Source organism: Juglans microcarpa x Juglans regia, chromosome 5S, assembly GCF_004785595.1.
Source record: "Juglans microcarpa x Juglans regia isolate MS1-56 chromosome 5S, Jm3101_v1.0, whole genome shotgun sequence".
Taxonomy (NCBI): domain Eukaryota; kingdom Viridiplantae; phylum Streptophyta; class Magnoliopsida; order Fagales; family Juglandaceae; genus Juglans; species Juglans microcarpa x Juglans regia.
In genome coordinates, this window is record NC_054603.1 from 25,389,299 (window position 1) to 25,413,500 (window position 24,202).

General features: G+C 35.4%; 1 protein-coding gene across 1 annotated transcript; it reads left to right on the forward strand.

Annotated features, from left to right (window-relative positions):
• The first annotated feature begins 281 nt into the window (after positions 1 to 281).
• LOC121266766 (acylphosphatase-like) lies at positions 282 to 1,652 on the forward strand. Its single transcript, XM_041170577.1, has 2 exons — positions 282 to 613; positions 1,249 to 1,652. The coding sequence occupies exons 1-2, from the start codon at positions 392 to 394 to the stop codon at positions 1,513 to 1,515; spliced, it is 489 nt and encodes a 162-aa protein (XP_041026511.1). The 5' UTR covers positions 282 to 391; the 3' UTR covers positions 1,516 to 1,652.
• Positions 1,653 to 24,202: the final 22,550 nt, after the last annotated feature.

The window sequence follows — 24,202 nt, forward strand, 5'->3', positions numbered from 1 at the left end:
TGTAAATATCGCACCAATGAGACCATAATTATAAGGGTACCTCTAGAACCACCGCTCCAAACTCCCGTTGGGGGCTACCGTTAGTTATACTAGTATTTTTTTTCTTCTTTTTTTTTTACATGTATTTTTTTAATATTTTTAAATATTTTTTTAGAAAATTAAAAAAATTACAATGTTATTAAAAATGTACTCCTTAATCACTAAATAAAAAAAATTAAAAAAAAAAATCCAACGGAGCCAACAGCCGAAAGAGTAGTGTTTTCCTAATTATAAAGCATTGTACGGAGTCAACTCAACCCGATCGAATGGCATCAGCAGTCCCGCCACAACTAAGGCCGTTGTTTCGCCATCCCTCGTGTCTCGGAACCCTCGACGTAGGTGGACCACTCAGATGAACAACAATGCTTATTGTACTCCTAGATTCGCCCATTTCCATCATCCTCACTATCATCCTGCTTATCCTCTTCTTTCGCTTTGCCTTACTGTTCTTCTTCCTCGTCCTCCTCTTTATTCTCTGCTCCGACCTCATTCACCTCATTTTCGACATTCTCTGCCCCTCATGACCAATCCTCAGGCCGCGACAGAGGATTCCACCCAGCCCTCAACCAGAACGGTATGTGCCCATCTCCCTCTAGCTCTTTTTTCGTTTGTAATTATGTGTTTTGGTTGTGCCTCGAGGACTGTCAGTCTTATGGGACAATGGGTTGCTTTAGGCGAGGTACGGTAATACATGATAAATTCTGTCTCTCTAGGTTTTAAATCATGTTTGAGTAATGGGTGACTCTGGATTATTTTAATAATTTGTGATTATGGGCTTTGTCTGCACTCTTAGGTAGTCAATCATATTTGAGTAATGATTCACTATGAATTTATGAATTCGTTGACACCGTTCTAAGTGGCTGTTTCTCTTGGTTTGTGCGTAATGTTGGCAAGAGTTCACTCAAACTCACTGTAAGTGTTTTTGCAATTGGCTGCTCTGTATGTTTTTATGTTATATTGGCCTGATAGGATACTCTATATTTTATTGATAACCCTTGATGACATTGGCCTGATGGGATACTCTATATTTTAGTTGGGACGTTGTTCCAGGACACCCGATGCCAATAAAAAAAAAAAAAATTGATAACCCTTTATGATGGATTTTAGTTATCATTAACGAATAGTAATGGCTGGCTGATCATGGCGGTATTATAAGTTTTATCTGTGCAAACTAGGGTTTAGTAACTGGTTTTGTTTTTTGAAGGACAGGTGAGGGTTGTGGTGAAGGGGAGGGTGCAGGGGGTGTTCTACAGGAACTGGACAGTGGAGAATGCGGTCCAATTGGGGCTGAAAGGTTGGGTGCGGAACAAGAGGGATGGCTCTGTTGAAGCTCTGTTCTCTGGGAACCCCGATACCGTTCAGGAGATGGAGCAAAGGTGTCGTCGGGGCCCACCAGATGCAATGGTTACTGGGCTCCAGGTTTTTCCTACCAGCGATGATCCTGGCTCTGGATTTGAGCGCAAACGAACAGAGTGATCAACCTTTGTAACAACATTGTACCAATTGCTCTGCTAGTATGTATATAATAGTCTTTTCTCTGTATAAAGATTATGTAGCAATGACTTGCTTTGGTAAACATATATGATATCATCGTGAATCGGTGGTTATATTGCCGAATGATATGCTCCTAAATGGCTTGTTATATTTACCATAAGAGTGATCTTATCTTCGGGTTACCATACATTTTAATCAGTTTGATTACGAACTTACAAGTTAGATGGTCATTTATGATGATAATTAGTCTAATGTGTGGTACCAACGCACACTCTGCCACCAAGCATTTATCTTTCATTATACCATCAGGTTCTGGATATTTTGTGTCCCTTCAAATATGCTTGTTTGATTAGTAATTAAGCATTCAAAACTTGTTTAACCTAAAGATGTAATTTTACAAGACTGTGGAGTGTGGCCCATGAAATTTATCAATTGTGTAAATCTTAGTGTTGTTGATACTTATAAAAAAGTAAATCTTGGTATTGTTATTTTTTGCCTTGTACTAATAAATTTGTTTAGTTTGTTGGCCCCATCAGTCAAACAAAATGATTATATGGAAAGGACACTCATAAATTTCTGATAGTTAATTAGCATAGTTTTTTAAGAAAAGAGAGAGGAAACCTCATGTCCAAATGATGTGCACTTGTTGCTAGTAAAACATATAAGTTGTGTCATTTTCATTAGTATCTTGATTATGAATGATATGTTAATAGATTACTGATAAAAAAAACTGAATGATATGCTAATGGATGAAATTCTAGGAACTTGTGGGGCATAGTTATACAGAATATCATAATTGACATAGGGGTTATTTTACTTTGTAAGTAACAACGAACTCGGTAGTAAATCTCTCTAGGAGGATGTTCAGAAAGATTAAGGCCTCGTTTGTTTTCGCAAATGAGATGAGATGAGTTGAGATAAAAGTTGAAAGTTGAATAAAATATTGTTAGAATATATTTTTTTAATATTATTTTTATTTTAGGATTTGAAAAAGTTGAATTGCTTATTTGATTTTTGTATGGGAATTTGGGAAAGTTGTAATGATTAGATGAGATGAGAATGGTTGTGAAAACAAACGAGGCCTAAGTGGATAAAGGTTGCTGCCTTGAAACATGTCGATTTCTTCCCAGTTTGCAGGAAAATTTAGGTGGGAATTCTTTTGTTAATTGGTTGATATGGCTTGGAAACATCCTGCATGGTTGATTCTCCGCATGACCAATTTCAGTTAGGAAAGAATACATATTTAATTTAATGATTTCCTTTTCCAAAGATCCCGAGCTTGTATTTGTCGACCTTTTAAATTTGCTAGGTGTACTTGCTCTTTATTTTCCTTTGCTTCTCTGAAAGTGAGACCGTGGCAAGATGTTTTATGGATACTAAAAAAAGTGAGAAATAGATAGTGAAAAGTATTAGGATAATTGTTAAGCTGAAATGGTCAATCACCAAATATATTGTTAAATATAGTAGCTGGTATATTATGGAAATATATACTATATTTATTCATTGCTGTGTGTTTATGGAGTGACTGGACAACAATAAATAATCTATTCTAGGGATGAGATTTACCTTTGAATAACTTATTACTATATGCCTAATAATTTTTGTGAGCCTTGAGCATGTTCATGTTGTACCATCTTAATATCTATTGCGGAAGGCCTTATCATCTCAATGACCCTAGGCTATGTCTCAGCAGCTTGATTGCTTCTTATTTGGGAGCAGTTGTTATTCTTGTTGTAGCTTGTGCTTTTGGCTATTGAATAAACTTAAGGGACATATTGAGTCACCACTGCCAACAAGTAAAGTTCTCCTTGGAAGAAATAAGATTTTCTGAAGTTATTAATGACAGTAATTTTGAGTTTCAGCGGAGGATTGTATACTTGGGCCAGTGGTGATGACAAGACTTGTAGAATCAACATGCATGTTCAAATGTTGGAAAGCTTGGATGCTGAAAACCTGGTTTTTAACATGTCGTTAACCCACCTGAGGGTAGCCTAAGTGGTAAGAGTGAAGTTGTGTGCATGAGCCCCATGTCACAGGTTTGATCCCTGCAATTTAAGTGGGAGGCAATAGCTGTGGGTTACTGCGCTAGTCTCCCCAGAGGTTTAGGTTCCACGGGTGAGTCCTAAAGGCTCTGCCGTGGGGTGGTTCCCCCGTCATTAAAAAGAAAAAAAAAATGCCTTTACTTGTAATCTAAACAATGTTTGAGTCTCTTTCATCAACTAGATGGTTTCTGCTTTCCATATAGACAGTCTTTAAGTGAGGCTTTGCATAGCACAGCGAAGAAGTCCTCAATATCTGTCAAAGAGATTATGATAGATGCGGGTTCTCCACGGAAAAGGAAATTCTGTCTGATGTTATCAATGCAATGATTTTTGAATTTCAGCGGAGGATCTCATGGTTGGGTGATTATGATGTTAACAAGACTTGCAGAATCAACGTGCATGTTCAAATGTTGAAAGTTCAAATGATGTTGAAAGCCTGATTCATGCTTTTTTATTTATTTTTTGATTGGCACTCAATGTCCGAGAACAAAGTCTCAACTAATCCTGGGGGTGTACACGCCCTCGGCAAAAAGTTTCCTGCAGGTATACATCGGGTAATTCAAGGTTAAGTTCCCCCAGTCCAATGACAGTTCATACTGTTTTATTTAATATACTTCCCTAGTAATCTAATCAATGATTGAGGCCCCTTAACTTACCGTTTATGGTTTCCTTATTGTCTGCTAGTTCTTTGTGGTTGCTTTTCTGCCATAGTTTGCAGACTATCATTGTTGGAAGCTGCTGTTCCTGAGGTGTGCCATGCTGCTGTAAGTCTGTAACCACTTACTGGAATGAGATATGTGAGACTAATACATAGGAGCTTATTGTAAATTCTAGGTTTTGCATCACGTGATAGTTTTTTTCATTTACTCTATTCAGAAATTTGGTCACTTATTTCCCTCTCTTTTGCCTATACCATCTGTGTATTGAACTCATCCCCTTTGGTAATATTGGCCGAAATTAGAGGTTTGGTGATGCTGAGACATATCATGAAGATACTAATGAGAATCCTAACATTTCCAAGAACATGAATCAGTATCATTACTCATTGCTGCTGCAGCTCCTGATGATGGTTGATTTTCATCTACTGTAAAAGAGATCTGAGAGGACGTGAAGGAGGAAGACTGGTTCACACCCTCGATGACCGTGAAGTCGAGATTTATCAAACTTGATATATACAATATATTTGACTTGCTGAGATATTAGAAAATTAAGATACACATGTATGTTTGTATGTATGTCTTACTTTTCCTAGTCTCCATCATATGTAGTCTGGCCTCTCAAAATAAAAGTTCCTGATCCCCATCAAGGTTCATGAAATTGTTGGAGCAAGCCAATAAGGAATTCTGATTTGAACAAACCTGAAATCTTTGCATGAAAGGTAGGTGATATGAACCCGCGGGAATGAAATCCCTTGAACCCACAGTCAATTTGAAAACTCTCCAAGAAAGTCAAAATCAAGTCAATGGATGGATAACCTAGACTCATTGAGAACTCGTTTCAAGAACCTAGATTATATTAAAATCTAGACCCGTTGAAGAACCTGTCTCAAGAATCCAGTTACAAGGAGGAATGCCACAAAGGTTGTGATTTACCTTTGATAAGTTCAAAAGTTTAATCAAGAACAAGAAGAGTAAAACTCAACTCACAATGAAAAAATTCATCAAATTTCATAAACTTCTTAACATGAGGCAACAAAGAGTATTTAAAGCAAAACTTAATCAAACCCTAGCCAAAATAAATCATCTTCCAAAAATGCCCCTGGATGAACAGTGCCGCAGCTACAGTAACTCGCTACAGTTACCTCTTGAAACCCTAATTCCTAAAATGTAACTTCCCAAATAAGCTCTTGGCCAAAATACTAGGCTTCCCAAAAACTCTAGTTCATAAGAAATAAGACGTGTGGACCAAGTATCCTCAAACCCAAATATTCTAGATTAATTCATATAACTAATAAAATAAGCCTCTTTAATGAAATAAACAAGTCCATGACCTTCAATCACATAATCATAATAACAGGCCCTAATTTATGTTGCACTGTTCCATAGCTTGTGTCACGTGGATGATCACTGGATCTCCTTCTCTCAAGCCCATATTGAATATTCGGCTCTTGCTAGACTCGTCCCAAGTGGATTGCACCAATCTTTGCATTGCTTCCTTGATCTTCTTAGCTCTTGATCTTGTAATTAGCCTATCTGGAACTTGCAAAGGATCTTTAAGTCTAGGCCCACTTTGGTTCCCATCATTCCCCCTCTCCTCAAAAGGAATCGATCTCGAATCTCCACCTGGATCAAAGGGAAAAATGTTAGTAACATTGAAAATAACATAAACATGATACTTACCTTCAAGATCCACTTGATATGCATTATCATTAATTTTTTCAAGAATTTGGAATAGTCCATCCAAGATACTTCTGTCATCAACTGGTAAAGACTTTAAATCTAAAGGAGTAAATAGATTAAGTCTATAAACAATTTCAAAATGTGAAAATTGAGTAGTAGCATGAATACTCTAATTATATGTAAACTCAATGAATGACAAACAATATTCCCGCAAATGTTCATGACCACTCTAATTATATGAAAACTCAATAAAATGCAAATAATACCCCCGCAAACGTTCATGTAACAAGTCAATATATGTCATATGATACTCCCTCAAACGTTCATGAAACACACCTAAAACTTTCCTTACACCAAACCACTCCAATTATATGCAAACTCAATGAATGCAAGCAATACTCCCAAAAATGTTCATGCAACACGTTAATGAATGACAAATGATACTTCCACAAACGTTTATGCAACACATCAATGAATGGCAAATGATATTCCCACAAACATTCATGCAACACATCAAAAGTCTTTTTTACACTAAAGTTACCTTACAAACCACCATGTCTATCACACACAAGCAACTTACATATAAAACTAATAGGCACACAAAGTCTATTCTCTCTAAACAAGTACCAATCTAGTTTCTGGAACTTACCAAATGAGGCTTTCTCATGTACTCCACACACATTAGCCAAGCCATCATCATTAACATAAAATTTCTTATTATATTCAAGTGTTAATAACTTTGCATCTAAAATGATGACAATGACATACCTTCTTGCTAAAATATCAACCACAAAATTTTTCTTACATTGTGTGTACTTGATTACATGAGGAAAGGTTTCAATGAATTGCACCCACTTGGTATGCATTCTATTCAACTTACCTTGTCCCCTCAAGTGCGTTAATGACTCATGTTCTTCAATGAAAGGTCAGGTAGGAATTGTCGCACCAGGCACAAAATCAATGTAGTGTTTTATCTCCCTAATAGGTGGCAATCCACTAAACACACCCCTAGGAAACATGACCTCATATCCCTGCAACAAAAAAACAACAACATTAGGCAAAGATACGTCAAGTTCGTTAGTATTAAGAATCACCTTAGCATAAAAACTCACTTTTCTCTTTGTTTTTCTCTCACTTCCTTCACTCTCTCCTTTTTTTACACTCTTTTTTTCTTTTTCACTCTCTTTTTTCCTTTCACTCTCTTTTTTCTTCTCACTCTTTTTTTTTTTTTTTTTTTTTCTGTCACTCTCTTTTTCTTTATCTTTTTTTGAACTCTCAACCTCACAATTGTTTTTCAACTCATTCTTTCTTTTCTTAGAGGTCTCAGCCTCATCCTCATCTTTCTTCTCTCTCATTTTTCTCTCTCTCCTTTTTGACCTTACTATTTCATTTTTTCTCAATCTCATCTTCACTCTTGCCTTTCAGCTCAATCTTACTTTTACTCTTGCTTTTTAGCTCAATCTCTTTTTCACTTTTTCTATTTTGATCACTCTAATTTTCACTCTTTCTTTTTTTATCACTCTTATTTTCACTCTTTCTTTTTTGAGCAACCTCACTTTTCAGTTTCACTTAGTCCCCATAGACCTGTGTTGGAGTTAAAGGAGCAAGTTTGATTGTTTTTCTATCCTTTTCAAAATTGTACATGTTCCTTAACCAATCATGGAACACCTTCCTATCATATTGCCATGGTTTTTCCAACAAAATATGGCTAGTATGCATAGGCACTACATCACAAAGGATCATATTTTGGTATTTCCCAATTGAAAAAAAAAACTAGCTCTTGCTTATTTATCCTAACCTCCCCAGAATCACTCAACCACTACAACATGTATGGTATAGGGTGTTTCAAGGTAGGTAAATTCAATTTTTCAACTAAAGTAGTGCTAGCTAAATTAATACAACTCCTCAAATCAATGATCATACTACATACCTTGTTATTGATGTGGCATTTAGTATGAAAAATATTTTCGCTCTGTTGCTCTGTATCATCTATCTTAATTTGTGTATTGAGTGCACACCTAGTAACAAGAGAATCACCATACTCTTCTTTCTCATTCCCATTTTCAACGCTAGACTCACACCGCCTCCTATCTGTCCTACCCTGAAGATTTCTAATTACCGCATCTTGATAATCCATCTTATCCCTTACTTCACCCAACACCAAGTTCAACCGTTCAAACTGTTGTTGCATGGCTTGCAACACAAAGGATGAGTTATCTGTCATTCCCTTTGGTGATGAGTCACTCCTATGAGACATCATAATGTGCTGCACAAAGAGAATGTTAGTGGAAAACTCTCACACACTCCCTTACGTGTTTACACTCAAATAATGACACTTTACTCGTATTTCACTCTTAATTGACTTTTTCCCAATAATAGTCTCACACTCTCTTGCCTTTTACCTCAATAGTTTTCCCGCTCAAGTTCTTTAAGAACTAGTTAAACTAAATCATGACAATACAACCTTGTATTATTCCAACCACCAGTAATAGGTTCAAGAAACAAGAACAAAAAACAAGGAATGAATAAAATGACATGAGACTCAAGGAATTTATACGATGGAAATAGATTATAAAACAAGATACCAACTAAAAAGATGTATTCAGTCCCTTTTATGATAAAGTTCAGTCAATAAATGTATTTCCTTCTCTTTGTTGTAACTATGTAGCAACCTTTTAAATATGCTACCTTTTCTTATCTTCTTCTTCTTCTTCTTTTTTCCGAATTTTCTTTTCTTTTCTTTTCTTTTCCTCTTCTCTCTAATTAAATCACAAACAGCAATACTCAATTGTGAAAATCAAGCAATTGAATTCAATCACACAAGAATTGACAATGAAATAGAAGAGAATCAATTGAACGACACTCCAAGCAATTAACAAACTTAGAGATGCAAGAAACCCTAGAATTTTGAATCCCTAGGTGATGCAAATTTTAGCCAAACCAAAAATCCTAAGAATTTCGGCAGCCTACTTTTTTTTTTTTTTTTTCTTACCTTAGAACAATGAAGCCCTAGAATCAAAATTAAAGATGCAAGAATTAAAAGATAGAATCAAACTTGATTTGAAACCTTGCTCTAAATACCAAATGATATAAGCCTGCGGGAATGAAATCCTTTAAACCCACAGTCAATTTGAAAACTCCCTAAAAAAGCCAAAATCAAGTCAATGGATGAAGAACCTAGACCCGTTGAGAACTCGTTTCAAGAACTTAGATTATATTAAAATCTAGACCCGTTGAAGAACCTGTCTCAAGAATCCAGATTACAAGGAGGAACGCCACAAAAGGTTGTGATTTACCTTTGATAAGTTCAAAAGTTCAATCAAGAACAAGAAGAGTAAAACTCAACTCACAATGAAAAAATTCATCAAATTACATAAACTTCTTAACATGAGGCAACAAAGAGTATTTAAAGCAAAATCTAATCAAACCCTAACCAAAATAAATCCCCATCTTCCAAAAATGCCCCTGGATGAATAGTGTCACGGCTAGAGTAACTCGCTACAGTTACCCCTTGAAACCCTAGTTCCTAAAATGTAACTTCCCAAATAAGCCATTGGCCAAAATACCAGGCCTTCCCAAAAATCCTAGTTCATAAGAAATAAGGCATGTGGGCCAAGTATCCTCAAACCCAAATATTCTAGACTAATTCCTATAACTAATAAAATAAGCCACTTTAATGGAATAAACAAGTCAATGGCCTTCAATCACATAATCATAATAATAGGCTCTAATTTATGTTGCACTGTTCCATAGCTTGTATCACGTGGATGATCACTGGATCTCCTTCTCTTAAGCCCATATTGAATATTCAGCTCTTACTAGACTCGTCCCAAGTGGATTGCATCAATCCTTGCATTGCTTCCTTGATCTTCTTAGCTTTTGATATTGTAATTGGCCTATCTGGAACTTGCAAATGATCTTTAAGTTTAGGTCCACTTTGGTTCCCATCACTGTTGCTACCCGCCCTATACAGGTGGGTAACCCAGCCCCCGTAAGACTGTTCATCCAGGTTTTGGCCCAAGAACCCAGGTTTCAAACTCAGGCTGGAACCCGGACAGGGTTGGCTTAAGTCAGACCCGGGCCGGAACCCGGATGGTTCCGGGTTGTACCTAGATTTTTTTTTTTTTTTTTTTTTAAGTAAAAGCCTTTATTTTATTTATTTTATTTTATAAGAAGTAAGTTCATGAAACGCATAATATTTGTATTCTAAAAATACTAAATGCATGTAAAACAAAAATAAACAAATTCAATACTCATCTATGCATGCATCACAATGCAATCCACTACATATTACACTATTGGTATTTATAAATTACATTACCAAACACAAAATTACAAAAAATGAGTTACAAAATTAGCAACACGATCTTCCCATAGTGATGTAATCGCACACCAAATAATAGTCTATTGTCAATTCTGCAGCCAATAAATCAAAAAGCTCATTAACTAATTTTGCATATTATATTCAAATAGAATATTAAAAGAGAGTATAGAAAATGAGTACAGAAATTGATTAGCTAGCTAAAGGGCAGTCATAGAAAAGATGCATATAACATTAAATATCACCCAAAATAGTCCATTGTATGCTTGCAAATGCATGTGCTAGTGTTTGGCAATAATGTTTTATAAGTACAATTGATTAGGTGCAGCAATAATGTTTGGCAAGAATCAAACATTTTATATGAGTTGAACTCAATAGTTTTTAATGAATAAAAGTATGTAATCAGATTTAAAAAATAAAAAACTTCAACTAACAAATGCATAATTCAAGCAAATGCATATAATAATAAAATTTATTCTTTATTTCAACATAGAACTTCCCAAGACTCTAGTTTTTCTTCTTATATTTATTTAATTTTCAATTTAGAAGGCAATTAATTATGATTATCCATCATTGTTCTTCAATTATGGCCATGAGATCTTACACTGTTTTAAAAGCTTCAATTTGGTTAATTATGATTTTCCTTCTCGAAGGACAGAAAATGCATTTGAATTCAGAGTGCTAGTTTTTTGTTTTTTTTTTATAAGAAGATGACAGTACCCTAAATTTTTTAATAACCCTCACTTTTGGCAGAGAAAAACCGTGGTTACAACCGAACACCTAGGGTCTACAAATAAACATAAAAGGCCCAAACCCAAGAATCAAAAACACTAAAATTATAATACCACAGTACAACATTAAACTAAAAATAAAAAACGATACAAACATAGCAAAAAGGACCACACAACCTGCTAGTTACTAGTGTGTGTGTGTGTGTATATATATATGAGTCGGGCTACTCTGGGCGGCAGAGTAGCCCGCTCATGTTGACCGTTTGTTGCTTTTTGGGTTTTTTTCAATTTTTTTACATTTTTTAATATATTTAAATATTTTAAAAAAATATCCCAATACACTTAAAATCACTTCCTTAATCACTAAGTAAAAAAAAAATTATCAAGTAGTCAAATCGAGCGGTATAATTGGGAGGCAAAATAGTTTTTTCCATATATATATCGGGATTGAGGAATTCAATGAAGAAGCAGCAATCTGATCTGAGAACTTCATTTTGAATGCTATCAAGGGAGAGACAAGATTTGGATATCCTATTTATCGCTGAAAGGCTATAAGTGCATGCCATGAAATTTCCTAATAAATTCAGTCAACTTAATGCACTTATATATACTACCTTAAGAGCATTAACATTGGTCTATGCATATGCAAAATCACCTCTTTTGCATATCTATTTTTCCATTCAAGCAAAAGTTCCACATTGACTTATGCATATTTGAGACAAAATAATATAATTATTTTATTATTATTAATTATTTTATATATATTTTACAATTAGCATCCACTACATATATTTGACATTAATAATACAAATGCAATAATGAAAGATATAATTTTTTTATATATTATATTAAAAAATAAAAAACTGAAAAAAAAAATATATAATATATTATAATAATAATGATTTTTTTTGTAGGTGAAGGTGAAGGTTTGTTGTGTTGTTAAAGGAAGGAGAAGAGGAAAGGACTGTGAGAGTGTGGGAGGAGAGAGAAATAATGATTAAAATATGTTTTGTGGAGTGAATAGTAGCTCTTCAAATTTAGATAAGTATTGTTCATAGCTAGCTAAATATATAGATATGCATAAGCCAATGTAGATGAATTTAGGTTTATATTATTCAAATATGACTTTGCATATGCATATGCATAGACCTATGTGGATGCTCTTACACAAAATATAAATCCAAACAAAGAAGAAGTGGCTTTTCTGCTTTAGTAGGTTGGTCTGAAAGCTGGCTTCAGCCAAAGCGGGTATGGAAAGATGGATTTTTTTTTCCTAGAGAGTTCAAAATTAGAATCCAACGGCTGAGAATAATAGCAGCTCTAAGCAGCCCACATATATTTTTTAATGCGCACACACATATGTTGATCATACAAATAAAAGAGTTGGCTAATTATGCAAGAAGAAAGCACTTACTCTATATTTTTTTTTCAGTATGAATGAGAAGAGAGACTCACAACAGCTTCTGTTGAAAATGAAGCTAAATAATCATCTAAAAAAGAATTAAAAATTGAGTTAGATAGATAATAAACTGAGTTAAATAGAAATTAAAAAAAAAAATTCAAATTTCAAACTTACCTTCAAGGTCCTTGGTTGTAAGTATTCTTCCAACTCCCGAATGTCGACAGGTTTAGTCCTTAATCAATTTTGGGTGCAAATGAGGGCTTCGACAATCTCTGGAGACAATGAACTCCTAAAAGGATCTAATATGCATCCTTCAGTACTGAATGCGGACTCCGAGACAACAGTGGAAATAGAGGTGGCTAACACATCACGTGCTACCTCAGCAAGGAAGGATAATTGGTGGCATTAACTTTCTACCAATCCAAAATATCAAAACTGGGTGATTTTTGTGCACACCCCTTCGACAAATACCTATTTAGTTCTGATTTAAACTCCATAAACCCTTGCTCCTGAAGGTATTTCTCTAACTTGTTATCAAATTTAGTCGAGGTAGTAGTAAAGTAGAAGTAATGCTTGGCCTCCCTTAAGCCACATTAGAACTCCCCCCACGAACCACACAAAAATTGTTATACTGCTCAATCAAGCGGCTTAACAAGAGTTTAACCTTGACCTCTATCCTATCTGCCAACTCATCCTCTTTACATTGTTTCAACCAAAACCTCATTGACACCATTTTGTATCATGGATCAAGCGCAAAAGCAATATATATGATCAAGTTGAACCTATTTGTGCTGCCCCAATACTTGTCATAGTTATTTTTCATATTTATGCTCATGATCCTAGTAATAATATCATGACTCTTGCACATAACATTTAATGTATCTTCAATTGTGCAGAGTTCTTTGAAATATACATTAGCCGTCACATACAAGGAATCATAAATGTTCAATATAACATCATAAAATATTTTAAATAACTCTACAAAAATCTGTACTTTTTTCCAATTATCACTAGTGGGGTTCACAAATTCATTATCCACATACATACAATAGTGTTCAAAGGTTTGTTTGTGTTTTTCAGCAGTACTCAACATCAAATATGCAGAGTTCCATCTAGTAGGAACATCCAAGCAAATCATTCTCCCACTAATATTTTCTTTTACAGCACAAGCCTTGAACTTGGCAAACCTTGATGGTGAAGACTTCACATATCTAACGGCATCTCTAATCCTTGTTACAAATTCATAAACATATATCAAACCGTCCATAACAATCAAATTCAATATATGGGCTACACACCGCAAGTGAAGAAACTCACCACCCAATATGGTACAATTATCATCATTTATCCTCCTCCTCATGTAATTAACAACAACATCATTAGAAGAGGCTTTATTAACTGTGATGGTCAAAATCTTATTAATCTCCCTATCATGCAACCCTAAGTCTAACACCCTCCCAATAGTTTCGCCCCTATGGCTGGGAATTTGGCAAAATTTTAATATTTTTTTATGTAATATTCAGTTGCAATTAATAAAATGTGCAATAATGCACATGTAGTTCATATTTTGCATTGATCTCCAAGTATTGGTGGTTAGACAAATTCTTTAACCATCTAACAAATTCTTTAGATGTATCTTCTTTTCGTTATATAGCTTAATACAATACCTTTTTAAAGTGATTCGAGATGACAAAATAAATCGAGACTCTAAATCAGCCATAAACTCAACAAATCCTTCGTGCTCCACAAGCCTAAAAGGTAATTCACACCTAATAAAAAACTTAGCGGTTGACACCCTAAATTTTTTTCCATCATACTTCACTAAACCTTGTGGGCTACACACTCTTCTCTTCGCATCCCTCTTAACACTAGATGATTGACTTTTTCCAACTACTTTAAGTCTTAGAGGGGAAGTTTCACATGCATTCTGGAGGTGGTGTATCATAGATGAAGTGGCATTTTTGTAGTGATAATAACTGTATAGCTTAGCGCAATAATTGCATTGAGCTTTTGACTTTTATTATACATTTTGTTGTCTTTTTTATTTCCAATTGAAATATAATAGACAAAAAGACAATGATTGAAAATATGGTCTCATGTATGATTTTCTTTTGGCATCAATTTTGAGTTCTAACTTGATTTCAAAATAAAAATGAGTTCTCATATTTGAAGATTGATTTTATATGTTCAATGCAAGATTATTTGTCATGCATTATGCATTTGAAGATTGGTTAATATTGTTGTCTCACGTAAAAATCTGATTTTTAATTTAAAAATAAAGAAAATTGTTATTTATTATATTTTTTTAACAATATCTTTAATGAAGAAAACAAAAGAGAGCCTACGTGTAGATAGGTCAATTATTAGGATATGATATCGATCTTAATCATATATATATAAATATATATATATATATCTACTCTATTATAATAAGTGGTTATCTAAATATGAATAGTAATTTTTGTTGTTTTTCCATTAACTTTTCTTATTTTCTCGTTAAGTCATGTTTTACCAAAATGCCCTTAAAACCCTTGACCATTTGACGTGTAACTCTCTTGTAGAATTTAATAAAGGATCTTGTTTTACCAAAAAGTCATTACGACCCTTGACTATTTAACGTGTAGCTGCCTTATAAAATTTAATGAAAGATTATGTTTTACCAAAAGGTCCTTACTAACCTCATGGTTAGATACTTTACTGAAATTTAGATTTTTTTTTAATCTTATTTTTTGTTTTTATTTAACCTTGTATTTTCTTTTCTCAAACAAATAAGCTATCGACTACTTTACTTTTTTTTAATTTAAATCATTATGTCAAGTGCACCCCGGGACTAACGCACCTGAGACTGTTCTCTTGTATGTGTATATATATATATATATATATATATATATATATATATAATTACAAATTAGCATCAATTATAATGATAGCACCTCATTCAAACTTGACTAGATAAAATGCACAAATCTCTGCTTAAGACACCCGATATCCTTGTGAGATGTATTGTTCCTTAAATTGGAGAGACAATGGAGTTGTGCTTTACTGAAATAATATGACACTAAGAAAGAAATCCATATAAACTTGGCAAAATATAGGTCTAAGTACAAAACTCGAGAACACATGAGTGTATATTAGTAAATGGCAAAAGGATACTTGTCATGAAAATTCAAGCTCTTATTGGATACGACCTATATGTGCCAGAAGCTAGTAGGCGTGTGATTCCATAAATCCAACAATGATCAGTTCCCATTTGGATTTAATTTGTGATTCTCCGAGTTCATTTATTGTACTCTAAATGTAATTCAATTTGTTTTGACGATGATAAATAATCGAAAGAAGCTCCTTTAACATACAGTTGTTGTCCACATTATCACAGCCTGTACAATTCCTAATCTAAAATCATACGCAGTAATTAAAAAATGGCCTGTGCAATCCCAAATACCAAAAACTTCAAAAACCAAAAATCTCAAAATAACTCAAAGTAACATGCACCAAATCAAATCAAAGCAACACCAACCAACGAAAATGGCTCAAACAATAACCATTCCACTATCATTTTGATTCCACAGTGAAGCAACACCAACCAAATCAAATCACAGAACACTAACAAAAATAGCTCAAACAAGAACCATGCCACTATCATTTTGATTACACAGTGAAGCAACACCAACCAAACTAAATCAACTCAAACCCAGATCAAGCCGAGTCCTAGACTAATGATTGTGAAACAACAAGCAAAGCCAAACCCAGAAATCCAATGGAGGTCTAGTACTCTTCTCAACAACAAATAAAAGATAGCAAGTGAACAAGCACAAAATCATAGTTATGTACTCACACATAGAATCATAGTTATAGGGAGAGAGAGAGAGAGAGAGAGAGAGAGTACCCGAACAAGTGAACAAAGCCTTAGAGGGAAAGGCTGACGGCGGCGGAGATGCAACAACGACGATGGGGTCACGGCTCATGGGGTCAAGATGGACAGATGGAGGCAGTGACAGTCTTAGGGTTTCTCAAGCATAGAGAGAGAGAGAGAGAGAGACTCGAGGGGTTTTGATACCGGTTTTTTTTTGAAAAAAAAAAAAAAAAAAAAAAACCCTGGGTACCGGGTTTGCCCAGGTTTCAAACCCATACCCGAATCGGATAGGTCCCGGTTTTTAAACCTGGGTTCCGGCTTGGGTTTGATTCGGGTTAGAACCCATTTTCAGGGTTCCGAACCGAAAAATACCTGGCTCGGATGAACAGTCTTAAGCCCCCGCACCCTCTGGGCAGGGGCCATGTTTTTTGCCCCACCACCCGATCTTGTTATATGCAAGTTGGGTGCCCCGCCCGAACGAGCGGGTGGTCGGATTGACCCATACCCGCCCATCCACTCATTGCCACTAGCCCATTAAGCCTAAAATCCTTTTTTGAAGTCCATAACTGTTTTAGGGGCTGTTTTACAACCATGTGGGTCCTGAAATGGCTTTCAGCCGTAATTTTAAAACTAAAAATAAATAAAGCTTACATCTAAATTATTACAAATTAATCTAAAAATAATTTCAATCTCTAAATAAATTTTATGAATAAAAATTTAAAAACAATAAAAGTTAATGTAAAACTATTAGAAATAACTATAAGAATGAGAAATCTATTACAAGTAGTCCCTCTAAGGCAAGAGTACTCTAATATAGAACTTGAAAAAATAAAATAAAAACATGGATGAAAATGAAAATATTATGTATCAAAAATAAAGGAAGTTGAATTAGAAAATATGAGAAAATAAATACAAGTCTAGAAGAAATGACTGAACAAATCATGAGTCTATCAATGTGTGTCAATAGTAGATTGAGATTGAGCCTCTTTTCCCGAATTTGAACCTACATCAATTGAAATCAAAATTAATTTATGATATGAAACATAAAACAATTTACAGCAAAGAATTAATTAAGAATAACTACTCTTCGATCTTGCTTGTCCTCCTCCTCATAGTAGCTCACATAGTCCACAACCTCCCGAACATCAATCGACTTCCCTTTAGTATAATTTTGTGTGTAAATCAAAGCTTCAACCGTGGTAGATGACAATGAATTCTTAAATGGATTCAATATGCACCTCCGGTGCTAAAGACGGACTCTTAGGCTATTATAGAAACAAGGATGACCAAGATACTACGAGTTATCTCCACGAGGATGTAACTCTGCCGACAAGTATATTTCTAAATCTATTTGGCCTTCTAAATTCTTCTTCTATTCATGTGTACTGCCAAACTGCATACTCCACTCATGCTTTTTTGTCTTCCCGGCATCGATAGGAGTTGAAGTAGTGGTGGATGATGGAACCTCGATAGTAACTTCTTTGAATGAGGCAGACTCATCATACAATCTATTGAGGGTGTCTGTCACTCCTTAACCCTCAACACAAGTTGATCTGGCCATCCTTTGGCACTTCTTTCAACCCATAGACCATTCTATCAATCTTGTAGTGCTGGTTCGAAATAATAGCAACATAGAGTAAAATTTTTAACTTACTCAGATTTTCTCAATATTTCTTAAACTTAAACCTCATGTTCAATGCCATAATACATAATGTAGGATCAGCATTTTCACACATTTCATATAATTACTCCTTCATACAGAGACATACAATGTAGGAATATTGATTTTATATGACATACAGAGAACCAAAAGTTGTGTAGGTGACATCATAAAGAAGTCTTAAAAACTCAAAAAATACCCTAGCATTCTCCAAATCTGCATCTTTGGGTTGCCTTAAGCTCCCACTCCTTTACTCCTCATCAAAGTGACGAACATATTGCATGTCCTCATCTCCTATGACATCAAAGGTCTTCCTAAATTGTTCGGTTGTTTCTGAGATAAAAAAAATTGAGTTCCATGTTGTAGGAACATCAAAGCACAACATCTTCTTACATTGAAGGCCTACATATTAATAAAAATCTTGAAATTCTCAAGTCTAGATAATGAAGACTTCACAAATTGAACTGCATTTCTTAGTTTTGCAACTGACTCGTGAACATCATTTGAACCGTTAGTCACAATCAGGTTAAGGAGATGTGCGCAACACCGTACATGTAAATACTCACCACCCAATATGGACAAGTCTTCCTCTCTATCCTTATTCTTCAAGTACTCAAGTGTGGTATCATGGGAAGAGGCATTATCCACTGTCACTATTAAGATCCGATCCAAACCCCACTCCCATATTCCAGACTCAACTGCCTTCCTGATCTAATCACATTTATGATTGTCAATTAAACAAAATTTAAGAATTTTTTTGTGCAACTTCCTGTCACTATCAACAGAATGTGTAGTAAGACTTATAATTCTGAATTTGAACCGATGTCCATGTGTCAGCGTTGAGGCAAACTAGTTGACCCTTCAACAAATCATTTTCAAGCCCATAAAGTTTCATCACATCTTTCACCATCATGTGCCGATAAGGAATGTTAAACCTAGGCTTCATGTCCTTAGAGTAGGCTTGGAACCCTCCACAAATCTAAATAGTAGCTCGTCAATTATAATCAGACGAACTAGAGACCTTCTATATCTATCCGAGTTAAACTTCACAAATCCCTTCAAGGTGTTACCCCCGCTACTCCCATTTGCCTCTTTTTTAAGTTTGATCTCCAATTGACTTTTATTTTTCTTTCAAGTAGAATGCATCTTATAGGACTTTTCTTGCACTGGTCTAGTATATGGTTTTTCATTTGAGAAGTGCTATGTCATTTATAATGACAACCATAACCAAAAATGACACCACAGTAGTGACATTTTTCTTGTGGGTTATTAGGGTCATCATTCTCCAATTTGGTAAACTGGTCCCACACTATGGAGTTAATATTTTTTTTGGTGGACCCATGGAGGTTTGGGATAGGGTAGTGGTAGGTGTAGGGGTCGTAACACTAGCAATAGTGTTTGGACTGTTTGGGCTTGGAGAGTTGACATGATCACCAACACTATCACAACCACCGCTATCTATTTCAAAATATGAAACACCTAACATAACACAATGAAGCAACCACATAACGACTCAACCAATTTAGGGTTTAGTTTAGAATTGAAACCCTAAAATCATTTAGAGTCTCAATTCTAAATTCTAAATTAAATTAGGGGTCCTGAAACTCTACCAAATTTAGGGTTTTAGATTGAAACACTAATCGAAATTGGACATCAAATTAATCACAATCCAAATTGAAACATCTATCCAAATCATTTAGATCTCAATTCTAAATTATAAATTAAATTAGGGGTCCTAAAACCCTACCTAATTTAGGGTTTTAGATTGAAACACTAACCGAAATCGGACATCAAATTAATCACAATCCAAATTGAAACATCTATCCAAATCACAATCAAACTGCACAACATCTATAATCTAACCCCATCCTCCATTGAACACAATCTCATCCTCCATTGAACATATAAACTAATACGAAAACTATATGAATTTTAGGATTTTCAGTTACTTTCAATGGAGAGGATGACGAATTCTAGGACAGACAACGGCGGTGACAATGAGGGGATTGTGGGGATGACAAGACAAGAGACAAAGAAGAGAAAGTGAGTGTGAGATAAAGAGGAGATCGAGAGGCAAAAGGGTTTTGCCCTTCGGGTGAAAGATGGAGGCTGTTTACGGTCTTGGGTTTTTTTACATTAAACGAAACGACGTCGTTTGGGAAAGTTTTTAACTCCCAAAACGACATTATTTTGATTAATTTTTTTTAATATATGTAGTGTATATATATATATTATATTATATTATATATATATATATATATATTGGGCGGGCAAGTGAAACTTAGGTGGGGGTAGTGCTCCACTCAACACATGCTGCCACTTTTTCCTTAGGGGCTGGTGCTCACCCATCTGTTTGCCTAGTGTTGGCAGTCTGCCAACTTACCCTAGTTCCCATCCCTAATAGGAGGATTCTTGAAAACCAGAAAGACATTGCATCCTCATTGGGGGTTGTAATTTGTCATACGAGTCATGAACCATACGAAATTAATAGGGTAGAGTTGATGGATTTATCTATTTTACTAAATGATTTGGGTTGGGGTTAACTCATATACAACCAAATTCGATTTGACAAGACCTAGATCTAGTATGAGATACTTAAAGCTGGCAATTTGTCACAATCTATGAACACAACACGAAACATAAAACAAAATTAACATATTAGAGTTGAGTGATATGACTTATATAATTAAATGGCCAGTAGTTTTATTCTTAAGTTTTCCTCCACCATAAGTGAGTTGTTTGAATAAAATTTTTGTTCCAAAAAAAAAAAAGATTTGGTAGGTTACTATTGACTCATATATACACCATGAATCTAATTTGACACGATCGAAACTCTAACAGGACGATACAACTGCCAGTCCTATTCCAAGTGAATAGCCTTAACCATAGACTTCAACCTTCTTGAGATGTAGCTCTAACTGAACTTCAAGACTATCGCCAGCAGAATTAAATTTATCTTTCAATGGAACAATTTCATGGCTACTTCACAAACGCTATGTTCTTTTTCATCCCGTTATATAACTCAACTACTTGTTCATCGTGTCAATGCTAGTTATATATATAACTGGAAAAATATATATTACTCGCTCAAAAACCAAAATGCTAGTTATGTGTGTAATTTATACATATGTATATATATATATATATATATATTACTAGTAATTATTTTATTGTCCAATTATCTGCTAAGGTTCAGTCTTGTACCCACAGGATTTTTTTTCCTGTTATTCTCAAATGTCAAATGTTCTTGAACATAGAACATGTTCCACAACAGAATCCTTTTGAAAATTGTTTATAGCTTGTTACAGGCCTAGCGGTCGGATATGTTACATGTATTCCGAATGTGGACTTGGAGTGGGAGGGGGAGGAAGTGATCAGAGAGATTATAACAATGATGATCGTGAAAGTTGTTCTTGAAAATGTGAATAGTTGACATTAATCAATGTGTCTCAATTAGGTGGTCAAAGTTTTTGAGCACATTTACTTCTAGCTTATAGCCTTAACTGAGAGATTTATGGGGGCCATAAGTTTCATTTGCTTTTTTATTTTTGAAGCATAGTTAGGTGTCTCCCAAATCTAATTCCACACCCAAGGGAGAATGACAAACAATGGATGCTTTTATAAATAAGACAATAAAATCGTTGAAGACCCAATCAGAATAGTTGGTGAAAGGACCAAAGATGAGTCATCTTAGGCTTTCTACTAACTTTGAAGAAAACCTATTTAGATTTAATCGAGGGACCAAAAAAGGTCACCCTAGGATTTCACACAACAAAGATTGTAGGGAAATAGGCATTTAGGGGGAAATGGTGATTATTTTTTTTCTCAGTCCTATCAAGACAACTTTCAACTTTCTTAACTGAGGTCCAAGCAAAAATGTATTTTAGTTTATATTTCATTTTTACTCATAAGCCCACTAGGTGCTCAGCCGAGAGTAATGGGCTTCGCCTTGATACCTGATGGGTCATCTTGAGCTTTTTACCTAACTTTGAAGAAACCTATTTAGATTTAATCGAGGGACCAAAAAAGGTCACCCTAGGATTTCACACAACAAAGATTGTAGGGAAATAGGCATTTAGGGGGAAATGGTGATTTTTTTTTTTTCTCAGTCCTATCAAGACAACTTTCAACTTTCTTAACTGAAGTCCAAGCAAAAATATATTTTAGTTTATATTTCCTTTTTACTCATAAGCCCACTAGCTGCTCAGCCGAGAGTAATGAGTTTCGCCTACCTGACCCCAGAGCCCAAACTTGCCCATGAAGTAACTCACCAGTAAGGGAAAATAAGCAATAATGGTTGATGGAACGGACAAGCCTGACGCCGCTCGGCCACATCCTGCTCATGGAGACTCGTATAGGGCAGAACAAGAAAGAAGGAGAACCTTTGATCTTCTGACAATAGAACATCGATGGAAGGCCAACAGGGCCTGCAGAATAAAGCGATAAAAAAATCACAGTGCATTAATGCACCACTACTCGAGCAACATGCCACATTAATGACATCATCGTAGAGGCACGCCGCATTTAAGGACCCTGACAAAGGGAACAATAGTGAAGACGTAGGTCCCACGGGGGCAGGTACAATCTGCCCCCTAAACTCCCAGTATAAATAGTGATCCTCAGGTACGAGAAAAGCTCTCTAGACTCCCTCATTATTTAAAAACTTTCAAAATACTCTACTGACTTTAGCATTGGAAACTCACCGGCCCCAAGGACGCCCTATCTCAGCTTCTTTCTTTTTCGTTTTCGTAGGCCCAGGTTTAAATACCTGAGTTGCTGGTACCTGGCCCAAAGCTCAGGAAACTCCGAATCTCATGCAAATTAGTCGAACGCTTCCAATTTACCACAGTTTCGATCTTGCTGGGTTCAACTGTCACTCGTTGGCTCAAGATCATGTGCCCTAAGAATTTTACATCCTTGAGCCAAAATTCACATTTGCTGAATTTGGCATATAACCTTTGTTCTTTTAACCTTTCTAATGCCAAACGGAGATGTTGTTTGTGCTCTTCCTCGCTCCTAGAATAAATCAATATGTTGTCAATGAATATGACAATAAAGTTATCCAGGTAGGGTCTGAATACTTTGTTCATCATATCCATGAGTGCAACAGAGGCATTGGTTAGACCAAATGACATTACTAAGAATTCGTAGTTTCTGTATCTGGTTGCATTGATTAGACCAAATGGCATTACTAAGAATTCGTAGTTTCCGTATTTAGTTTGAAACACGGTTTTAGGGATATCTTGTTCCCTAATCTTGAGCTGATGATAACCAGACCTTAAGTCTATCTTCGAGAACACCGATGCTCCTTGCAATTGATCTAAAAGGTCATTAATATGCGGTAATGGATACTTGTTCTTAATTGTTACTTTGTGCAATTCTCTATAATCAATACACATCCTTAAAGACCCATTCTTTTTCTATACAAACAGAATTGGCGCACCCCAAGGTGACGAACTGGGCCAAATGAATCCATTTTCTAACATTTCTTCTATTTTCTCTTTTGGTTCCTTCAGCTCTAAAGGGGTCATACGATAAGGTGCCTTATGGACAAAGGTTGTAGCATGTTCTAGCTCTATAATGAATTATGTTTCTCTATCGGGGGGTAATCCGAGTAGATCGTCGGTGAAAACTTCATAATATTCTTCAACTGTAGATATCCCTTGAATCTTCTTACTACTACCATAATCTTCCACTATGAATGCTAGGTAGGCCATAGCACCACCAACGATGCACTTCCTTACTTGCAAAGCCGAAACTAGAGAGGGGGTAGCCTTCACAGTTCCTCCCATGTAATGGATTTGTCCATCTTTGGGTGTTTCGAAAATAATCTCCTTGTTCTGTCAATCTATCCTAGCAAAGTGTTTGGATAACCTGTCCATCCCTAGTATAATATCGAATCCTAATAGGTTGAAGACGATCAAGTCGGCTTCCATCATTCTTCCTCCTAGGCTTAGTGGGCAGTTTTTCAATACGCGCGTATAGGTGATTGTTCTCCCATCAGGAATTGACACTACTTTAGCTTAAGGTAATATTTGGGTCGGCAGGTTACACATGCGTGCAAATGCCGTGGACACAAAAGAATTCGTAGCGCTGGAATCAAACAAAGCGCATGTCGTATATTCGTATAGCATGATTTTACCTAAGGTGTAATCAACTACCAAATACTTAGTAGCTAATTCATAAAAGCTAATTTGTAAAGATGGGTACTTAAAGAAAAATACCAATGATGACTTCTGTCTCTTCATCTTCGGGAATCTCCTTGTTTATCTCTCTAGGAGTGATAGTGTACACACAAGCTTGGGCAGGTGGCCTTTGATT